This window comes from Microcaecilia unicolor, chromosome 9, assembly GCF_901765095.1.
Source record: "Microcaecilia unicolor chromosome 9, aMicUni1.1, whole genome shotgun sequence".
Taxonomy (NCBI): Eukaryota; Metazoa; Chordata; class Amphibia; order Gymnophiona; family Siphonopidae; genus Microcaecilia; species Microcaecilia unicolor.
In genome coordinates, this window is record NC_044039.1 from 217929095 (window position 1) to 217949858 (window position 20764).

Below are 20764 nucleotides of genomic sequence, written 5' to 3' on the forward strand. Positions count from 1 at the left end.
CATAGCTCCCTTACCTTGGGTGTTGAGCCCCCCCAATCCCCCCCAAATCCACTCCCCACAACTCTACACCATTACTATAGCCCTTATGGGTGAAGGGGGGCACCTACATTTGGGTACAGTGGGTTTTGGGGGGTGGTTAGAGGGCTCAACACTTAGCTCCACAAGTGTAACAGGTAGGGGAGGGATGGGCCTGGGTCTGCCTGCCTGAAGTGCACTGCACCCATTAAAAACTGCTCCAGGGACTTGCATACTGCTGTCAGGGAGCTTGGTATGACATTTGAGGCTGGAATACAGGCTGGCAAAAAAGTTTTTTTTAAAATTTTTTAGTGTGGGAGGGGGTTGGTGACCACTGGGGGAGTATGGGGAGGTCATCCACCATTCCCTCTGGTGGTCATCTGGTGAGTTGCGGCACCTATTTGAGGCTTGGTCGTGAAAATAAAAGGACCAAGTTAATCCGGCGAAATACTGATTAACGCCGCTTTTTTTCCCCATTATCTGCGAAAGCCGGTCATTTGGTAGCCATGCCCATGCCCCACCTTCGCTACGCCACCGACACGCCCCCTTGAACTTTCGCTGGCTCGGCGACGGGAAAGCGGCGATGGTGTCAAAAAAGCAGCTTTCGATTATATGGATTTTGCCGCTTTTGAGAGATCACCGGCCATCTCCCGATTTATGTTGGAAGATGCCCGGCGATAACTTTCGAAAATAAGCCTAATAGTAACATAGTAAATGATGACAGCTAAAGACCTTACGGTTCATCCAGTCTGCCCAACAAGATAAACTCATTTTACATGACATGCGATACTTTATATGTATACCCGAGTTTGATTTGTCCTTGCCATTCTCAGGGCACAGACCGTAGAAGTCTACACAACACTGTTCTTGTACTAAGTTCTGAAGCTAACGTCGAAGCCCCTTAAAATTTACACTCCAGCCCATCCCTATCTATTCAGTCACGATCAGGGCATAGACCGTAGATGTCTGCCCAGCTCCTGTTTTGTTTCCCAATTACCGGCGTCGGCACCCAATCTCTGCTAAGATTCTGCGGAACCATTCCTTCTAAACAGGATTCCTTTGTGTTTATCCCACGCATGTTTGAATTCCATTACCATTTTCATCTCTACCACCTCCCGTGGGAGAGCTTTCCACATATCCACCACCCTCTCCGTGAAAAAATACTTCTTGACATTAGTCCTGAGTCTGCCCCCCTTCAACCTCAATTCATGTCCTCTAGTTCTACCGCCTTCAGTCTCCGGAAAAGGTTCATTTGCGGGTTAGTACCTTTCAAATATTTGAACGTCTGTATCATGTCACAATATGTTTTTATGATTATGATTATAGCTTAAGTAATTCGTATGAACTGTTTAATTGACTGTCTGGTTTGCTGTGCTTTCCTATCATAAATGGATTTCAGAGTATGTTTTATAGTATTTTAACGTTATATTTTTATGTTATATTACATTGTAAACCGTTCTGACTTACTTTTGTAATAAGTGATGGTCTAGTAAATGAATAAACGATAAACTATAATATGATTTGATCCCCAAGTTTTTTGAATAAAGATGACGTTGTGATCTGCATCATGGTGGTGAGTCTGCAGTGCAATGCTTCGAAGTTTGAAAGAGCAACTCGTCTGCTGATTAAACTACACTGGCTCCCTATTCAAGTCCATATTTTTATTCAAGATATGTATGTTGACATTTGAATTAGCTCCGAGTTACAGGAATCAACTTATAACATTCCCTTTATCAGATAGGATTCATGTAATGTTATTTGAAGTTGCATTTTCTGACAGCAAAGTTTAATAAGGTTCAAAAAATTGTTTTCCTTAACGTTTTCATATCAAGCTGAAAACATGTTGGAATTTGTTACCTTTAAAGGTTAGATCAGAAATTCATTATCTATGTTTCCGGAAAAAAATGAAGACTTTATTATTTAATGTGACAATAAACAAGAGGCATAGTAGTCCAATCACAAAAGTGAATAGAAAAAATAAGCAGAAGAAATACAGGCTAGTAATAATCACTGAGTCTTTAATGAAATTACACAACCAGTCTTTAATCAAAAATTCCAGCAATTGTAGAACATAAAAGTCCAGTTATAGTAAAGCCCGACATGTTTTGGCCTAACATCGACTATATAAATTATATACTGGATAGTGGCAAAAGATTACTGCCCTATGACAAAGCGAAAAAAAACTATTGCAGAGAAAAAGAAAAAAAAGTAAAAATAACAATAGAATGAAATACCTTCAATCAAATCAATATCTCTTCATGGGCCTCAATGGTGAAAACACATAAGACAAAAATTCAATATCATCTAAAATCAAAGAAATTTATGATGATAACCAGTAAACTGCCACGATTAATAAACAACATCTCAAAATATCTATAAAACCTCAAAAGCCTCATAAAAACTCAAGAACGCTTTTTGACATCAAAACAAAAGCAAAACTATTAATGTCAATTAAAAGGGTCACATAGTCCTGGCCTCAAAAGATGAAAATAATAATAATAGAACTTCCCATACTCATAAAAGTGTCGACAGATTTGCATGTATATACATGAATACACACAAGTACACTTACACATATGTATATCACTCAATGGAAGGATCTCTAAAAATCAAACCAAACGTCAAATAAATCCACCAAAGCTATAACCCATTGTAGGAGCAAAATGGTACTGGCTTCAAAGAGATGATAAAAGTCTAAACCCATTATGAAGGCCTTCTAGTACTGGCCTTATAATGACTAGTACCAAAATTACATACATAATAAACAAACATAAAACTTCCATCAAATATATAAAAACAAAAATGGATAAAGCCACTCTCATCAGCGCAGCAAAAATTTTTAAAAACCTTGTCTAGTACTGGACTCTTTTTAATAAGAAAAATCATGTGTTTAGTTAAAATAGTTCAGTCTGACCCCAGACCAGCAAAGCTGTTAATCAAGACTGTCAGGGGAAAGCACAGTGTTCTTAAGCAGCTCCACTGCGAGACTCTTCCATTTACCTTCTTTGAGTTTGGGAGTTGTTCAGAAGGCTGCAGCAGGGTAAGAGACAAGGTTTTTAACATAGAATCAAAACAGTTGATTACGACAGCTGCCTCTCTTCATTCTGATTTTCACTTGGAGAACAGTTGTAAAGAAGTAACAACTCAGAACATAGGATAACCTAGAACACTAGAACCCTGGGTAAACCTGTTTAAAGATGTAACGGCTCAGAACATAGGATGACATAGAACTCTAGAAGCCCTGAGTAACCTGTTTTAAAAAGTAGCTGCTCAGAACATGAGATAACCTAGAACACTAGATCCATGGGTAACCTGTTTAAAGAAGTAACTGCTCAGAACATTGGATGATCTAAAGCACCAGAACCCCGGATAACCTATTTAAAGACGTAACTGCTCAGAATATTAGATGACCTAGAACACTAGAACTATGGATAACTTGTTTAAAGAAGTGACAGCTCAGGACATTGGATGACCTACAAAACTAGAACCCTGGGTAACCTGTTTTTAGACAGGTGACAGCTTTCTTGTCCTGTCTTGCTAAACCTGCAAGGAGATTGGCCAGCTGAAAGGAAGTCTGACGAGTAAGATGCAGTTGTTCTGCAAAAAACAGACACATCTCTGCAAATAAATGGTTTTGGCCCAGCTTTTGCCCATCAGGTACTGAACCATTTCTGCCAGGAGATGCTCAGTTAAGGGAAACATAGCTAGCTCTCTCTCTCTCTCTCTCTCTATATATATATATCTACTATAATAAAACTCACCCTCAACGTTCTGAAGACAACGTTCTGAAGTCACTCAGTCACTCCCTGAAGGGTTCGTCAGTTCATGGTGGTGAAGCCACAACACTGACCATGTCTCTCTGCCCCGCCCTCGCATGACGGACCAATCAGAAAAAACACCCTCAACGTTCTGAAACACAAAGGACCATCACAAAACCGTTCCCAGGCAACGCTAGGCGACGTAAGACGGACCTATCAGAGGAAACTATGTGGCAATAAGGGAGGAGCATTCACCAGCAGAACGGCTCATTATCTGTGCAGTATGAACCACCGCTTGAACGAGAGAAGAATATTCCTGCTGTGGGTATGTGCAAAAATAGACCGGGGTGGGGGGGAGAGAAAAAGTCACACACCAATCCATCCCACTTTGCCAGCACAGCACAGCACATCCCCCAACCCCCCAAGCAAAAAAACAAAACAAAACAAAAAAAGACACACATCAACAACCTGCACACACACCCCACCCTCACACACTCACAAAATAACTCTGTGACACATACACACACACACACACAAAAAAAGCCACATGCTAGCACCCGTTTCATTGGTTTCGGAAACGGGCCTTTTTTACTAGTATATATATAAAAGCCATGCTTCTGTTGCTCTATGCGTCTGGGGCTGGCCCTGGCAGTGAGGAACTGTTCTTGTAATTGTCCTTGAAGACATCCAAGAGCGTCTTCTTCCATCCGTGCTTCATTTTGTCTCCATACCTGAAAATAAATGTTCACTGCAGTCTCTGAAAGTGCTTGTTTAAAGGGACTGCTGCCCCTGACAGAGTAAAACCCATCAGCTTTACAATCATCATGGCGGGGTACCATCTGGAAATGAATACTGGCAACGTCCAAGCAAAATCACTGGTCCGTCTCCGACAATACGTTAGAAGGGAGGGATGGGTGAAGGGAGGAGAGGAACTCTCTTACTATTTTCCTTTTATCTTAGTTTTCTTTCTTTAGGGGAACAGTGGCTGCCTCCTGATCTTTGAGAACCTATTGACCCTGCGGCAAGAGGTTTGGTTTACGATTTGCATACTATTTTGGAGAACTTTATTACAAATATAAATCATTTCACTGGAGTGCTTTTCTGCCTTGTGTGCATGCTGCCACCATACAGGCTATACTGTATCTGAGCTCCAGAGCCGCCGAGAGGGGGGCAAAATTCCTCGGGCCTGACGCCTGGGTCTCTCCCTGTCTCCTGCTCCTGATGGGACCCGGGTGATCACATCCTGACAGGAGCAGGAGACAGAAAACTCTGGCGCCGGGCTCCTCCAGGAGGCTGAGGAGGACCCGGAGGAGCAGACACAGCAAGCTGGAGGGGGGGGGGGGGGCCCTGCCAGCAGAAGAGATCTTCCTCCAGCACTGCTCTTCTTCACAGTCTGCCGCATTGCCTTCAGCGGCTGATTTTCCCCTCAGGCCGCTCATGCTTGGTTTTGAAACCAAGCATGCGTGACCTGAGAGAAAAAGCAGTCACAGGTAGGGTTACCATATTTTGTCCCCCCCAAAAGGAGGACACATGCCCCGCCCCCACCACACACACTCCGCCCCCTTTCATGCTCTTGCTCCACCCCCTGTCACATTTTCCCCTCCCCTGTCACACACCCCGTCACCCCCCCTCCCCGTCACCCCCCTCCCCTTATTTTACTACTGCCCTGGTGGTCTAGTGACCTCTTCGGGGCAGGAAAGAACCTCCTCTTTCCTGCCCGGAGCGCTGCCCCGCATGCATCCTTTCTGTTGGTGATCTCGGTGCTGATTCAAAATGGCCACCGAGAGCTGAAGTCTTGCAAGTTCATTTCAACTCTCGGTGGCCATTTTGAATCGGCGCCGAGATCACCAACAGGAAGGAAGCATGCAGGGCAGTGCTCCGGACAGGAAAGAGGGGGATCTTTCCTGCCCCGAAGGTGGAAGAGGTCATTAGACCACCAGGGCAGTAGTAAGTAAGGGGAGGGGAGGCTAGCAATCTGCCCATTTGTCCAGAAATCCGGACAAACGGGCAGATTGGCAAAACCCACCCGGTTGCCCGGACATGTCCTGAAAAAGAGGACATGTCCGGGTAAATCCGGACATATGGTAACCCTAAGTTTCAGGGGCAGGTCATGCGGCAGAGAGAAGAATCTTCTGCAGCAACAATCCTTGGGGGGGGGGGGGGGGCGGCAGTGGCAGCAACGATCCTGGGGGGGGGGGGGGCTGGGCGGGCCTAGCGGTGGCAGCCCTGCCCCAGCTCAGTCTCTTGGCAGCCCTGCTGAGCTCCACTAACGCAAAATGATTCTGCTACTGCCTGCTGGGTTCCTCTGCAGACACAGGGCCCAGCCAGAGGATGTACTTACACAGCATCCAGTTTGGTCCCATTAAACGCGTACCCTTGAATCCACACGAAGCCGTTGTTATACAGTTTCCTGTGAACCAGAAAGGGAAATGATCAGTGAAAGAACAGGGTATCAGGCCTGCTGTCTCTCCTACGTTTTTACACTTGTTTCATCTCTCTTCTGTTCAGTGCTGTGTACACCGAGAACTCTGAACAAATCATAAGCCAACTAACATATTCTTTGGCCCTTTTAAGCAATCGCCTCACTGTTTTGTTTTGTTTTATAGGGTTCATGTGACTGCTTTTCAGTCTATTGGACTAAGAATACAAATTACCCTGTTTCGTGCCTTAAAAGCTTGGCATATTCTATCTTGATTGCTTTGTTTCTAAATATCATACATACAAAATTTGAAAGACCTATTTTAGCTTAACAAAGTAATAGTTGCTAGGTGGAAAGGCCATTTACTGCTAGGTCAAAGGTCCTTTCCTTCAGTGACTTCCTTTACATGTGATTGCTTAATTCCTACCTGGGGACACATTGGGACAGTGTTATTAGTCTGTATTTCCTTTTAGGTGACCCGATGCAGCCCAGGGAGCACCTGTTCTGTAATACCATCTGGCCATGCAAAAGTCATTGTAAAACACTAGCACAAGCAGACATCAGCACCAGGGGCGTAGCCAGACTTCGGCGGGAGGGGGGGTCCAGAGCTCAAGGTGAGGGGACACATTTTAGCCCCCCCCTGGCGCTGCCGACCCCCCCCCATTTTTAACCCCGCTGCCATTTTTAACCCCCCCCCCCGCCACCACCACCTTTAACACCCCCTACCGACGACCCTCTCGACCCCCCTCCTGCCACCAACCCTCTCCCGCCGTCGCCTACCTTTGCTGGCGGGGGACCCCAACCCCCGCCAGCCGAGGTCCTCTTCTCCCTTCGTTCTGAGTCTGACGTCCTGTGCGTTGCACATGCAGGACGTCAGACTCACAGAAACAGAATGAAGGAAGACGAGGACCTCGGCTGGTGGGGGGGTTGGGGTCCCCCGCCAGCAAAGGCGATGGTGGGGGAGGGTTGGCGGCAGGAGGGGGGTCAAGAGGGTCGTCGGCAGGGGGGGTCCAGGGCCAAATCTATAGGGGCCCAGGCCCCCGTGACCCCACGTAGCTATGCCCCTGATCAGCAATGGTGTAACTGTGGGTATTTACATATGGCATGGGCATATGCAACGTACAGTATTCTGTAAGTTACATGCGTAACTGGGAGCCCCGCTCATGTCCCATCCATGTGAATGCCCTGTTACAGTTATGCCCTATGCTGCTTACACTTGCTCTTATAGAATAGTGTTTAGCGCAATTTTCACTGTGTTTACATGCATACATGTTGCATAAATGTGGGGGGGGGGGGGGGGGGGGGGGGAGAGGGTTATACATTTGGCCTATTGTGACCAGAGAGGGTGCCCGCCCTGCAGAGGAAGACGCTTATCTCAAAGGTCTGCGGTCAGGGTAACGATAGAGTAGGGGTAGCCAAAGGGGTCCACAGGCCATTTGGGTTTTCAGGACATGCCTAATGAATATGCATGACAGAGATTTGCATATAATGGAGGTGACAGGCATGCAAATATCTCTCATACATATTCATTAAAATATCAATACTCTTTGACTAATACAGTGTATTTTTCCTAGAAAACTTACAAACTCAATTCTATGTGCATTAAAATTTACAATCATTCTAATCTAACAATAAAACACTCTCTATCAGATACTCTCACAGTATCCTACCCCCTCCACATAGCACAATCCACAAATGTACTTCTCCAGCGATGATTGTTGAAATCAGAACAGCTGTGGTATATTAGAAACATAGAAACACGACAGCAGATAAAAGCCAAATGACCCATCCAATCTGCCCATCCTCTGTAACCCCTAACTCTTCCTTTTCCTAAGCGATCCCACATGCTTATCCCATGCCTTTTTACATTCTGGAACAGTCCTCGACTCCACCACCTCCACCACCCTTTCTGTGAAATAATACTTCCTTAGGTTACTCTTAAGCCTATTCCCTCTTAACTTTGTCATATGCCCCCTCATTCAAGAGCTCTCCTTCATTTGGAAAAGGCTCTCTTCCTGTACATAAATGCCCTTGAGATATTTACATGTTTCTATTCATTGAACATTCCAAACTGACAACCCGTTTCACAATAATGTTCCCATTCCCCAAATCAGAAGCACGGAGCTTTGTTAACAATAAATTCCTTGGAAATTCTGATAACTTCTGAAGAGGAACCACTAATCTTTGGGGGAAAAATATAGGATATTTGGCATATCAATCATGTTTAAAAATCTTCTGCTCCCATAAAACCTTTTGGTCCTCGAAGATTTTTAAACATGAATTGATATGCCAAATATCCTATATTTTTCCCCCAAAGATTAGTGGTTCCTCTTCAGAAGTTATCCCATTTAGAAGAGGAGAAGACCAGAATAGGACCATAAAGTTCAACTGCCCAGAGGCCTGCTACTGCAGGTCATGGATTGTTACCAAAGACATGAACTCTCATTCTGTATTCCATGATTTCCTAGTTGATGTTATTGTCATGGTACCACAGGAATCTCAAGTACTTTCTGTAGTCTGGGTGTACGACAAAGCAATAGAACATTTGCTGTTATGGCAATAGGGTCCTTTCTGATGCATACCAAGACTCCTAACAGGCTGTTGATCATGTCAGGTCCAGAAAGCAGCATGTTGTTGGGTGAGATTCCTTGAAACTGAGCACTGCAATCAAACACAATCCTGACCCAGCCTAGTGTTTGTGGATGATACCCACCAAAGGTAGGTAAGAACCAACGTTCTTCATGGTCTTTTAACGGTGGAGCTGGCTCTGCATGGCCATTATCCAGCATGTTCTGCATGAATGTTGTAAAGTGCTGTTTTCTCTCTGGCTTCCTTCTCTGTTGCAATGCCAGAGTCTGTTGCAATGAAGTGAGACAAGAGAGAGCTTGCTCTCTGTTGTTAGGTAGTCATGTTCTGGATCTCCGGAATGACAGTGGAGCCACCCAGCTGTTGGACCCATCATTGTAGAATTAATTGCCCCTTATTCTCAAGAACTCTCTGTCTTCTATTGAAAGAGTTGGTTTGGGCTGAGCCCCAACCCCCCAAAATTAGCTGTCTCCCTTGCTGTGGCTGGCGGAGATCCCCAAATCCCACCAGCTGAAGACCAACTTCTTCTCCTCTGGTCCACTGGCTGGAACGCTCTAAGCTCTACAGCCAGCAGCAGTGTCCTTGAGCTTTCACACATGTGCAAAAACCGAGCACCAGTTTCATTTTTGGCCGCCAGCCAATAACTAGTTAAACTGATATTGAGCGCTAACTGGCCATTGGCTAGTACATAAAGATAGGACACCTATTTATGCACTAACTTTGCCCGGTTAGAGCTGAAGATCAGGTCCTAAGTGTGACCTGCCCCCAGAATACCCCCAAGATAGCTGGCTCACGGTTATGCGTTAACCTGTTATCTCCCGCTGAATACTGGTAGATAGTCAGTTATGTGTAATTTAACCAGTTAAATCGCTTTGAATATTGGGCTCTATGCTCCTAAATTGGCCTCTTTGAACATTTTGTAAGACTGAATACATAAAGCTTTATTTAAAATTTCACTAAACACTTAAATTCAGGAGCATAAAAAGTTGGTGGAAGCAGGAAGGACTTAGGGTGGAAAAAAGAAGTTAGATGCTTAGCACTAATTTTCAGTACTAGCCTCATAAATCTAAGGCAAATGAACGGCAGGCCTAAATTTATGAGCATAACTTTTACGTTCCTAAATTAAGATGAATCTTCGGCTGAAAATGGAGCATAAATTTAGGAGCTCAGCATTGTCTGAATAGTGGACCCGTAACTCTCAAAATTAGGCGCATAAATTATTATTATTTATTGCACTTGTATCCCACATTTTCCCACCTATTCGCAGGCTCAATGTGGCGTACAAAAACCTGTAATGGCTTCACCATTTGGTGGTACAGAGATATAATAACAACAAGGTTAGCAGTCGATCTACTCAAGCAGTTATAGAGAGAAAACGGTCAAAGTGAGGGAGGGGTGTTGATGAGTTGTAGTTAGTTATGGATTCTTGTGGTAAGCCTTGGTGAATAGATAGGTTTTCAACGATTTGTGAAAGTTTGTTATTTCTTTAATTGTTTTCACGTGGTTTGGAAGAGAGTTCCACATCTGCGTGCTCTTGTAGGAAAAGCTGGACGTATGTGTTTAGTTTGTATTTTAATTCTTTGCAGCTGGGGAAATGTAGATTAAGGTAAGTACGGGCAGATCTTTTGGCATTTCTGGGTGGGAGGTCCACGAGGTCAAGCATGTAGGACGGGGCGTCTCCGTGAATGATTTTACGAACAATCGTGCAGATTTTGAACGTGATCCGTTCTTTAAGTGGGAGCCAGTGTAATTTCTCTCTTAGGGGTTTTGCACTTTCATATTTTGTCCTTCCAAATGTAAGTCTGGCTGCGGTATTTTGGGCAGTTTGGAGTTTCTTAATAATCTGTTCTTTACAGAATATTGGGCCCTGTAATCCTACAGCATTTGGAATGATCCTGGGTGAAGTGGACACAGGATTGTCTGTTCACTGAGAGGGAACTAAGCACTATCCAGCCATGGGCAATGTGCAAAGCATCTGTCTCCAATCTACTGCTTCAGAACCAGTGCATCTGCCCCATGGCACTGGGCCGCTGTGACACTCTGCCTGTGCACGAGCGTCCAGCAGGTTAATAATAATAATACGCCTGCTACCTATGAAGACAGAAACATGACTCATCAGCACGATGCAAGGGCAGCACTTACAGGGTAAGAGATTCATTGCATAACCCATGGAACGCATTGGCAGGAACTGAAGTAATGTACGGATTATCTGCAATTTCACTGAAATAAAAAACAGACATATAACAAAAATAGATGTTCTGTTAATCACAACAGCACGTCAAAACATTGAGAAGGAAAGTAGTCAGCAACAGATGCGCATTTATAAATCAGAGCAGTAAAAATAAACCTTAAGCTGTCTTTCCTTTCTCTCTTTTTTTATTCTTTCTAACTGGATGGATGTTGGAAACAAGTTATACATAATGGGTTAAGAATGTCTGGGTCTTTGTCTCTCTGTCCAGGGGCAACGTAACTCTCCAAAAATGTAACAAAATGGAACAAAGTTTGTTGTGGGGGGAAAAGCCAGTGAAAAGGCCTGAGTCTGAAGAAGGACCAGACTGGAGAAATAAGCTCCCCCCCCCCCCCACTCAAAAACTGGCCCATTGTATTTCTATGGAGCAGAGGCGTAGCCAGACTTCGACGGGAGGGGGGTCCAGAGCCCGAGATGAGGGAGCACATTTTAGCCCCCGCCTAGTGCTGGCGACCCCCCCCCCCGCCATTGCCGACCCGCCACCACCACCAACTGATGATCCCACCGCCCGCCGCCCACCCTCTCGACCCCCCTCCCGCCGCCAACCCTCCCCCGCTGCCGTCGTCGTCGCTTACCTTTGCTGGCGGAGGACCCCAATCCCCGCCGGCCATTCCTCCTCGTCTTCTGTTCCTGTGCTAAGGCTTCTTCGTTCTGCTTCTGACAACGTGCAGGACGTCAGACTCACAGAACAGAACGAAGCCTTGCAGATCTGCAAGGCTTCATTCTGTTTCTGTGAGTACACAGAACGAAGAAGCCTTAGTGTGGGAACGGAAGATGAGGACCTCGGCTGGCGGGGATTGGGGTCCCCCGCCAGCAAAGGTAAGCGATGACAACAACGGCGAGGGAGGGTTGGTGGCGGGAGGGGGGTCCAGGCCCAAATCGATGGGGGCCCAGGCCCCCCTAAGCTACGCCACTGCTATGGAGGAAGCAGTTAAAGCTTCATCAGGATATAAACCTTGATACAGTGAAATATCTCTTCTTTTCTCCACTCTCCCAAACTCTCTCTCTCACAAATACACACACACAACACTTTACATGTGGGCCATGGGGTACTGTATCTTGAGGAAATTAACACAAGCTTTTGTAAGTTCATAATTGAGGTAGAGGGGTAGCCTAATGGTTAGAGGAAAGGGCTGCGAACCAAGGAAACCAGTTTCAAATCCCACTGCTGTTTCTTGTGATCTTGGGCAAGTCACTTGACCCTCCATTGCATCAGGTACAAACTCAGATTGTGAGCCTTCCAGGGATAGAAAAATACTTAAGAGGCTCATTTTCAAAGCACTTAGCCTCCCAAAGTTCCATAGAAACCTATGGAACTTAGCCTCCCAAAGTGCTTTGAAAATATGCGTAGTGTACTTGAATGTATACCACTTTGATAGCTTTCAGACGTATACATAAGAAAGATATACATGCTTCAGTTCTGGCTCTTAACAGCACTAATAGATACCCTTTACCAATACTGCCGAAATGGTGGGCATCAGTGTTTAAATCCACTTGCAAGGTTCGAATGACAAATAACAACTACAAGTGGGGAAAGCATATGCAGCACGGCTGATGGAATTCTTTCCAAGCAGTAGATGTGTACACAAGCGGAGGAGCAGCCTAATGGTTAGTACAGCAGGCTTTGATCCTGGCATCCTGGGTTCAATTCCCACTACAGCTCCTTGTGACCTTGGGCAAGTCACTTAACCCTCCATTGCCCCAGGTACAAAAAACTTAGATTGTGAGCCCCCTAGGGACAGAGAAAGTACCTGCATATAATGTGTACAGTGCTGTGTACCTCTAGTAACACTATAGAAATGATTAGTAGTTATCTCAGGGTGAGGCTGGAGTGCTGTAACCTGAATCTACATGGTAATGTTTTCCCCTAAACCCTTTAATTACCTTTGTCTCCTGTTCTGTAGCCTGTCACTGCATGATGTTTTCCCCAACCCTTTACGGTTATTCCCCCTCCTCTATCCTGTCAACTATTGTAGCTCCTTTTCTTTGTACAAATTGTGACCTGCTTAGGTGGTATGTCAAATAAAATTAACCTTGAATCTCTTGTGTGTGTCTTTGACCTGAAAGGGAGAGGGAAGGGAAAGCTTTTGAATGATGCGATACCAAAACATTCTGTTGGTCTGGAAAGGATGATAATATGATAAAATAACATGAAACTGATTATATCTCTAACCTTTAGATATCACTGACAATAAATTTTAAAGGACAGATTTTACAATGTAACCACAGGATGCCACTGTCTCACAGCAACATTTAGTTGGGCAATACTTAAAATAAGCATTAAGAAATCTATATGGTTTAGTCACTAGGTTTCACAGTATAATTTACAACAAAGAAACTGAAATACATGTTGAATGATTGACAGGTAGCCCGTCAGGGACAGGGGTGTGGTAGCACTGGGGAAGTGCATGGTGGGGACAGTATGGAACATCCTCTTGGAATTATTTCTACTACCCTGTATGTTTGTTATAAAGGAATCCTGTGCAGCAGGAATGGATCCTCAGAAGCTTAGCCGAAATTGGGTGGCGGAGCAGGTGGGGGAAGAGAGGTTGGTGGTTGGGAGGCGAGGATAGTGGAGGGCAGACTTATATGGTCTGTGCCACAGCCAGTGATGGGAGGCGGGACTGGTGGTTGGGAGGCGGGAAATACTGCTGGGCAGACTTGTACGGTCTGTGCCCTGAAAAAGGCAGGTACAAATCAAGGTAAGGTATACACATATGAGTTTATCTTGTTGGGCAGACTGGATGGACCATGCAGGTCTTTTTCTGCCGTCATCTACTATGTTACTATGTATGTTACTATGTTACTATGTTATGTTACTATGTATATGTTACTATGTTTGTGTTTGTGTCTGTGTATATGTGTCTGTTGGCAGACTATAAGATTCTGAATACAATTTCAGATTTTAATCTTAGCGTTCAAAGTCTTGCTAACAAATCAGCTGATCTATCTGATTCAGAAAGACAGACTGATTTCAAAAGCTCTAGCTTGGGGACAGGTTTGGAGAATGATGCAGATAAGTCATCCTTATAAAGTTAGAGCCGCTGTTTATACCCAGCTCCTTTTCAAATTATATGGAGAAACTTTGGCGCAGTATCCTTTGGCACAGTAGCAGTGGCGTAGCTACATGGGCCCCCCCCCCCAAATATCCTCTGGGCTCCTGGCTTTGCTGGTGGGGGTCCCCAACCCCCACCAGCTGAAGCCTTGGCCAGCGCTGGTCTCCGGCGCTGTCGCATTGCCTGCCCTGCTCTCTCTTCCCCCTCACGTCCTGCACGCTCCTTTTAGTGAAATTGAGCATGCTCGCACGTGAGGGGGAAGAGAGGGCAGGCAACACAGCGGCGTCAATGAGCAGTGCTGGACAAGGCTTCAGCTGGCAGGGGTTGGGGACCCTTGCCAGTCAAGGTATTTGCTGCAGCAGTGGGTGGGGAACGGCAGGGGGGGGGCGCTGAGGTGGTGGGGGCACAGCAGCGGGACAGCAGAACAAAATGTGCCCCCCACCTCAGGCTTTGGCACCTTCCCACCTCGAGGTCTGGCTACGCCCCTACACAGTAGAGTCTGAATGTCTTCTGTATGCTTGATTTATTGTCCGTCGAGATATTGTGATGTGGAATGTTCTTCGTTATTGGCAACATTTTTTGAGCCTTCTGTAGATTTATCTATGCTTATGATTTTGGGTGATTTTCATCTTCCAATTTTTCATGATGATGTTGTGTCGCATGTTGTGTTTGATACATTGGCTGCACTCTCTCTTGAACAAATTGCACAACAGGTTACCCATCAAGGCGGGCATGTTCTGGATTTGGTATTTTTGTCCCTGCAGTGGGCTGCAGAGGTACAGGTTGTTATTACTTCAATGGTTTGGATGGGTCATTTTTTAATTGAACTTAAAGTATCGTTAAAATGGAAAGTAGGTCTTCAGGTGTTAAAGTAGTGCGTCCATGGGTTGACTATGATTTGCTATGGGCTGTTTGGGGTCCTTTGTTGGGTGATCTTTCAGTATTGGATAAAGAGGTTTTAGTCCAACAATGGACTAGAACTTTGGTTCACGCAATGGATCATGTTGCCCCAATGGTGACCGTGAAGGAATATTTTGTGAGAGTGAATGCTGATTCACAAGACAGGTAAGGAGGGAGTTGAGAAAAGTAGAGCAAGAGTGGAGGAGATCGCGTGACCCAGGTGCTCGAGAATCTTGTGTGTTCAAGTTGCATGAATATACTGCTGTTGTGAAACATAGTTGGGAACAGTATTATCATGAACAAATTAGGAAATCATTAAATTGCCCTAAAGAATTATTTTCTATTGTTCTGTCGCTCATGCAGGAAAAAGCGACCAATGTTTGTAGATTTCCATTTTTGCCAGATGAACATGTGGGTTACTTTCACCAGAAGATTTAGAATATTGTTGGTTCTGATGATTTAGCTAATTATCGGCCAATTTCATCTATCCCGGTCTTAGCGAAATTGTTGGAGCACTCTGTTTATGTACAATTGGATAATGTTTTGACAAGGAATAAATAGTTGGATGAATATCAATACGGGTTCCGTAGAACACACAATACTACGGCGCTGATGGCTGCAACTGTTGATGAGATCCGTCTGGGTTTGGATAACTCAGGTTAGCTATTTCTTTGCTTTTTTGGATATATCAGCAGCATTCGATACTCTTGACCACAAAATTATGGTACAGTGCCTTTGGTCTGCAGGGAACTGTTTTATTGTGGTTTAAATCATATTTGACAGACAGGAAACAGAGGATCACATGTGGCAGATAAATTGTCATCGCTATGTTCTTTTGACATGAGGGTGCCACAGGGTTCTGCTTTACCTACAGTACTTTTTTTTTTGTTACATTTGTACCCCACACTTTCCCACTCATGGCAGGCTCAATGCGGCTTACATGGGGCAATGGAGGGTTAAGTGACTTGCCCAGAGTCACAAGGAGCTGCCTGTGCCTGAAGTGGGAATCCAACTCAGTTCCTCAGTTCCCCAGGACCAAAGTCCACCACCCTAACCACTAGGCTACTATTGGAGATTCTACATGGAATGTTGCTATTCCACTAGCAACATTCCATGTAGAAGTCGGCCCTTGCAGATCACCAATGTGGGCGCAGGCTTCTGCTTCTGTGACGAGCCTGCGCAGCCTTCTACATGTGGAATAGCAACATTCCATGTAGAATCTCCAATAGTAGCAACATTCCATGTAGAATCTCCAATAGTATCTATTTTATTTTTGTTACATTTGTACCCCGCGCTTTCCCACTCATGGCAGGCTCAATGCGGCTTACATGGGGCAATGGAGGGTTAAGTGACTTGCCCAGAGTCACAAGGAGCTGCCTGTGCCTGACATGGGAATCCAACTCAGTTCCTCAGTTCCCCAGGACCAAAGTCCACCACCCTAACCACTAGGCCACTCCTCCACTCTATTTGAGGGCTCTGGGGCATCTACTGTGGTCATTAGGAGTTTCTTTCCGCATTTACGCAGATGATATTCAGGGTTTTTTTCCCCCGATAGTTTCCAGTGTGCATGATGCTGTTCAGAAGATGCAGAATGTGTTTGAGGAGGTTCAGTTATGGTTGCAGCGGAATTGCTTAAGGCTGAATGTGAATAAAACAGAATTTCTTCTACTGTATTTCCGGATTCAGGTTTTGTTTTGTTTTTGTCAGGTAACCAAAAGTATTGACTCAGGGGTGGGCTCTAGGCATATTGATTTGATTCTACATTTTCTTTTCGACCACAGATTCAGCACCTGATTCGAACTTCATTCATTCAATTACATCTTTTGAGATTTTGTGAGAGCAGTTGAGGCTATGGTGCTAACTTGTCTAGACTATCGTAATATTGTGCATTTGGGACTACCAGCAAATTGTATCCACTTCACTGGCTTCCTATCCGTTTCCGCATACAGTTCAAACTCCTCTTATTGACCTATAAGTGCATTCACTCTGCAGCTCCTCAGTACCTCTCCACTCTCATCTCTCCCTACATTCCTCCCCGGTAACTCCATTCACTGGGTAAATCTCTCTTATCTGCACCCTTCTCCTCCACTGCTAACTCCAGACTCCGTTCCTTTTATCTTGCTTCACCATATGCCTGGAATAGACTTCTTGAGCCGGTACGTCAAGCTCCATCTCTGGCCGTCTTCAAATCTATGCTAAAAGCCCACCTTTTTGATGCTGCTTTTAACTCCTAAGCCTTATTCATGTATTCAGAACCCTTATTTTATCATCCTCACTTTAATATTCCCTTATCTCTTGTTTGTCCTGTTTGTCTGTCCTAATTAGATTGTAAGCTCTGTCGAGCAGGGACTGTCTCTTCATGTTCAAGTGTACAGCGCTGCGTACATCTAGTAGCGCTACAGAAATAAGTAGTAGTACTGGTTTTGGGGATTCCGGAATCTTGCTACACTTTGGGATTCCGGAATCTTGCTACTCTCTGGGATTCTGCACAGAATCTTGCTACTCTTTGTCATCCCTTATTTGTCCTGTTTGTCTGTCCTGATTAGATTGTAAGCTCTGTGGAGCAGGGACTGTCTCTTCATGTTCAAGTGTACAGCGCTGCATACGTCTAGTAGCGCTTTAGAAATGATAAGTAGTAGTAGTAGTAGTCCTTGCAAACTGTGCAGAATTCAGCAGTCCTTGTCTTTTGGTTTGTTAAAATAAAATGATATTTCAACATACCTAAAGCGGTTGAGATGGCTACCGGTGGCGTCTAGGGTGAAATTTAATGTTAGTTTAATGTTAGTTCATCATGCTTTGTTTCATGATACTACTGTGTGTTTGAAGGGTGTTCCACAAAGACAGTTACGGTCAACGAATGCTGGAAATGTAATTGTGCCTGCTATGAATAAATTCTGCTTGGATATGACTAGGGAAGGGTCCATTTTGATCGCTGGCTCTTCCGAATGGAATCGATTGCCAGCTGGACTGAAGCATGAGACTTCATTTGTTGGCATTTAAACCTCAGTTGAAGGCACATTTGTTGGATAAATATAAGGCTGAAACTTTGGACATATCAACAGCCTGTTTATGAACTATGAAATAAGTCAAAATGGGATTTCTTTGCTATGTTTTATGTATTTTATGTACGTATATTGTACCTCACTCTGGGTAATGGCAGGCTATAAATAATAAATCTAAATCTAACAAAGCGATCTAACCAGCCAGAAATGGTTCCTGGCCGGTTGGTTAGCTCAAACAAGCGATTTAGTCATATTCAGCAGCACTTAACTGGTTAGCACCGCCGCTGAAAACATCTGGTTAGTGTCCAACTCAAAACCAGTTATTTTGGGGGTGTTCTGGGGGTGGAATCAACAGTTGGCCAGTTAAGTGCCGATATTTAGCACTTATTCGGCCAAAGTAACTGCATAAGTAAGACCACATAAAAGTCAGTCCCATCTTTATGTGGTTCCCCACAGCCGGTTAAGTGCTGAATAATAGAAACATGATGGCAGATAAGAGCCAAATGGCCCATCCAGTCTGCCCTTCCTCAGTAACCACTAACTCCTCCTTTTCCTAAGGGATCCCATGTGCCTGTCCCACGCGTTCTTAAATTCAGACACAGTCCTTGTCTCCGCGCATCCACCATCCTTTTCATGAAAGAGTATTTCCTTAGATTTCGTCTTAACTTCATCCTATGCCCTCTCATTCCAGAGTTTTATTTATTTGTTGCATTTGTACCCCACATTTCCCCACCTATTTGCAGGCTCAATGTGGCTTACATAGTACCGTCAAAGGTGATTGCCCAGTTGGTTGATAACAAATACAGGTTGTATAGTGATCGAATGAGGTATATGTGGAGGATCAGAAGGGATGAGGATTGCGTGACGTCCAGTACGATCATTAGTCATGTTATGTTCCTGGGTGAAGAGGTTTACGTGGGGTCGTTGGGGTAGACCTTTTTGAAGAGGTTGGTTTTTAGTGATTTCCTGAAGTTCTGGTGGTCATGGATTGTTTTCACCGCTTTTGGGAGGCCATTCCATAGTTTTGCGCTTATGTAGGAGAAGCTGGATGCGTAAGTTGTTTTGTATTTCAATCCTTTGCAATTTGGGTATTGTAGGTTTAGGTATGATCTTGACGATCCGACTCTGTTTCTTGTTGGTAGATCTATAAGGTCAATCATGTATCCTGGGACTATGCCATATATAATTTTATGGACTAAAGTGCAGATTTTGAAGATGATCCATTCTTTGATTGGGAGCCAATGCAGCTTTTCTTGAAGGGGTTTGGCACTTTCGAATCGTGTTTTGCTAAATATCAATCTGGCTGCTGTATTTTGGAGTTTTTTTTGTGAGTTGTTCTTTGCATCCCACGTAGATTCCGTTGCAATAATTTGCTTGACTTAGCACCATTGATTGTATTAGGTTTCAAAAGGTTTCTCTTTTCCTTCATTTGAAAGAGGCTCACCTCTTGTACATTAATGCCACTGAGGTATTTATACGTCTGTATCATTTCCCCTCTCTCCCGCCTTTCTTCCAAAGTATACATATTGAAAGCCTTAAGTCTGTCCCCATACTTGTTATGGCAGAGACCACTAACCAATTTTGTAGCCGCCCTCCGGACTGACTTCATCCTGTTTATATGTTCTCGTAACTTAACCAGCTATGGTTTCGCCAGCTCTGTAAATCCAGAAATTCAATGCCAGAGCCCGGATGTGGCCTGGAACTGAATTTCTGGGTATAACGCTGGCAGTGGTTGCTGATCACTGCAGGCTGAATATTGACCCCCATTGTCTTAAATGCAATTTAAATTACTACTACTACTATTTATCATTTCAATAGCGCTACAAGGCATACGCAGCGCTGTCCACCAACTAGGGGTCTTATTACATGTTATAATCCTTTCTACGTGGACAGCTGGAGACTAATTATATACATAGAGAGTGGTAGCAAAGGGAATTAGGGTGACTATTGACGAGGACGACTGGTCCTTTTTTGAGAATAATTGGTCTAAGATCTCAATCTCCATTCCATATCAGATGAATATAGTTAAAGTGCTCTACCGGTGGTATTTAACTCTGGCTAGGTTGCACCATATGTTTCCTGGAGTCTCGCCTCGGTGTTGGCGTGGTTGTGGACAGAGAGGTACTATGGGTCACATCTGGTGAACTTGCTATAAAATACGGGCCTACTGGAAAGCAATACAATACGTTGGTTCCAAAGGCCAATTAAGTGGTCCCCTGGATTTTTTATCTTTGCAAAAAAAAACACCAGGTCTTACTCATTCTCAGGGCTTGTTAACTAGACAAGCAATGGTTGCAGTGAGAGTTGTGATTGCTAGCTGTTGGAAGTCACCTAAAGTTCCACCTTTGACAAGATGGTTAAATAAATTATGGTCCATATGTGAGATGGAGAGACTTCGGGCTGTGCAAGGTCATAGAGGCGAAATGGGAGGCCATATGGGAGACCTTCTTGAATCACTGTAAATGTTAGGGGGGAGGGGGAGAGGGGGTGGGTGGGGAGGGAGGGAATTCGATATAGTAGGGGGGTGGGTGTGGGGTAGGTAGATTCATACAATCTTCAAAATTTTATAAATTGGAGGTCATTGTGTATATTATAGGGATGTATCTAAAATCACTCCCAAGCTCTTCACTTCATGGATTTGATATATCGCCTTTCTGTGGTACAACCAAAGTGCTTGCATATTATATACTGGTACTTTCTCTGTCCCTAGTGAGTTCACAATTGTAAGCATTTACAAGCATAATGGGTGTGTAAATTTTACACCTGTGTTATAGAAGTGC

At 44.4% G+C, this 20764-nt stretch overlaps 1 protein-coding gene across 1 annotated transcript in view; it reads right to left on the reverse strand.

The window, feature by feature from the left end:
- Nucleotides 1-20764, reverse strand: part of TSHR (thyroid stimulating hormone receptor) — a 224508-nt gene that overhangs the window by 43681 nt on the left and 160063 nt on the right. Inside the window, exons 7-8 of the mRNA XM_030215109.1 lie at nt 10921-10998; nt 6115-6183 (exon numbers count right to left, since the gene is read on the reverse strand). Coding sequence (XP_030070969.1) covers nt 6115-6183; nt 10921-10998 — 147 coding nt within the window. The remainder of the gene's footprint in view (nt 1-6114; nt 6184-10920; nt 10999-20764) is intronic.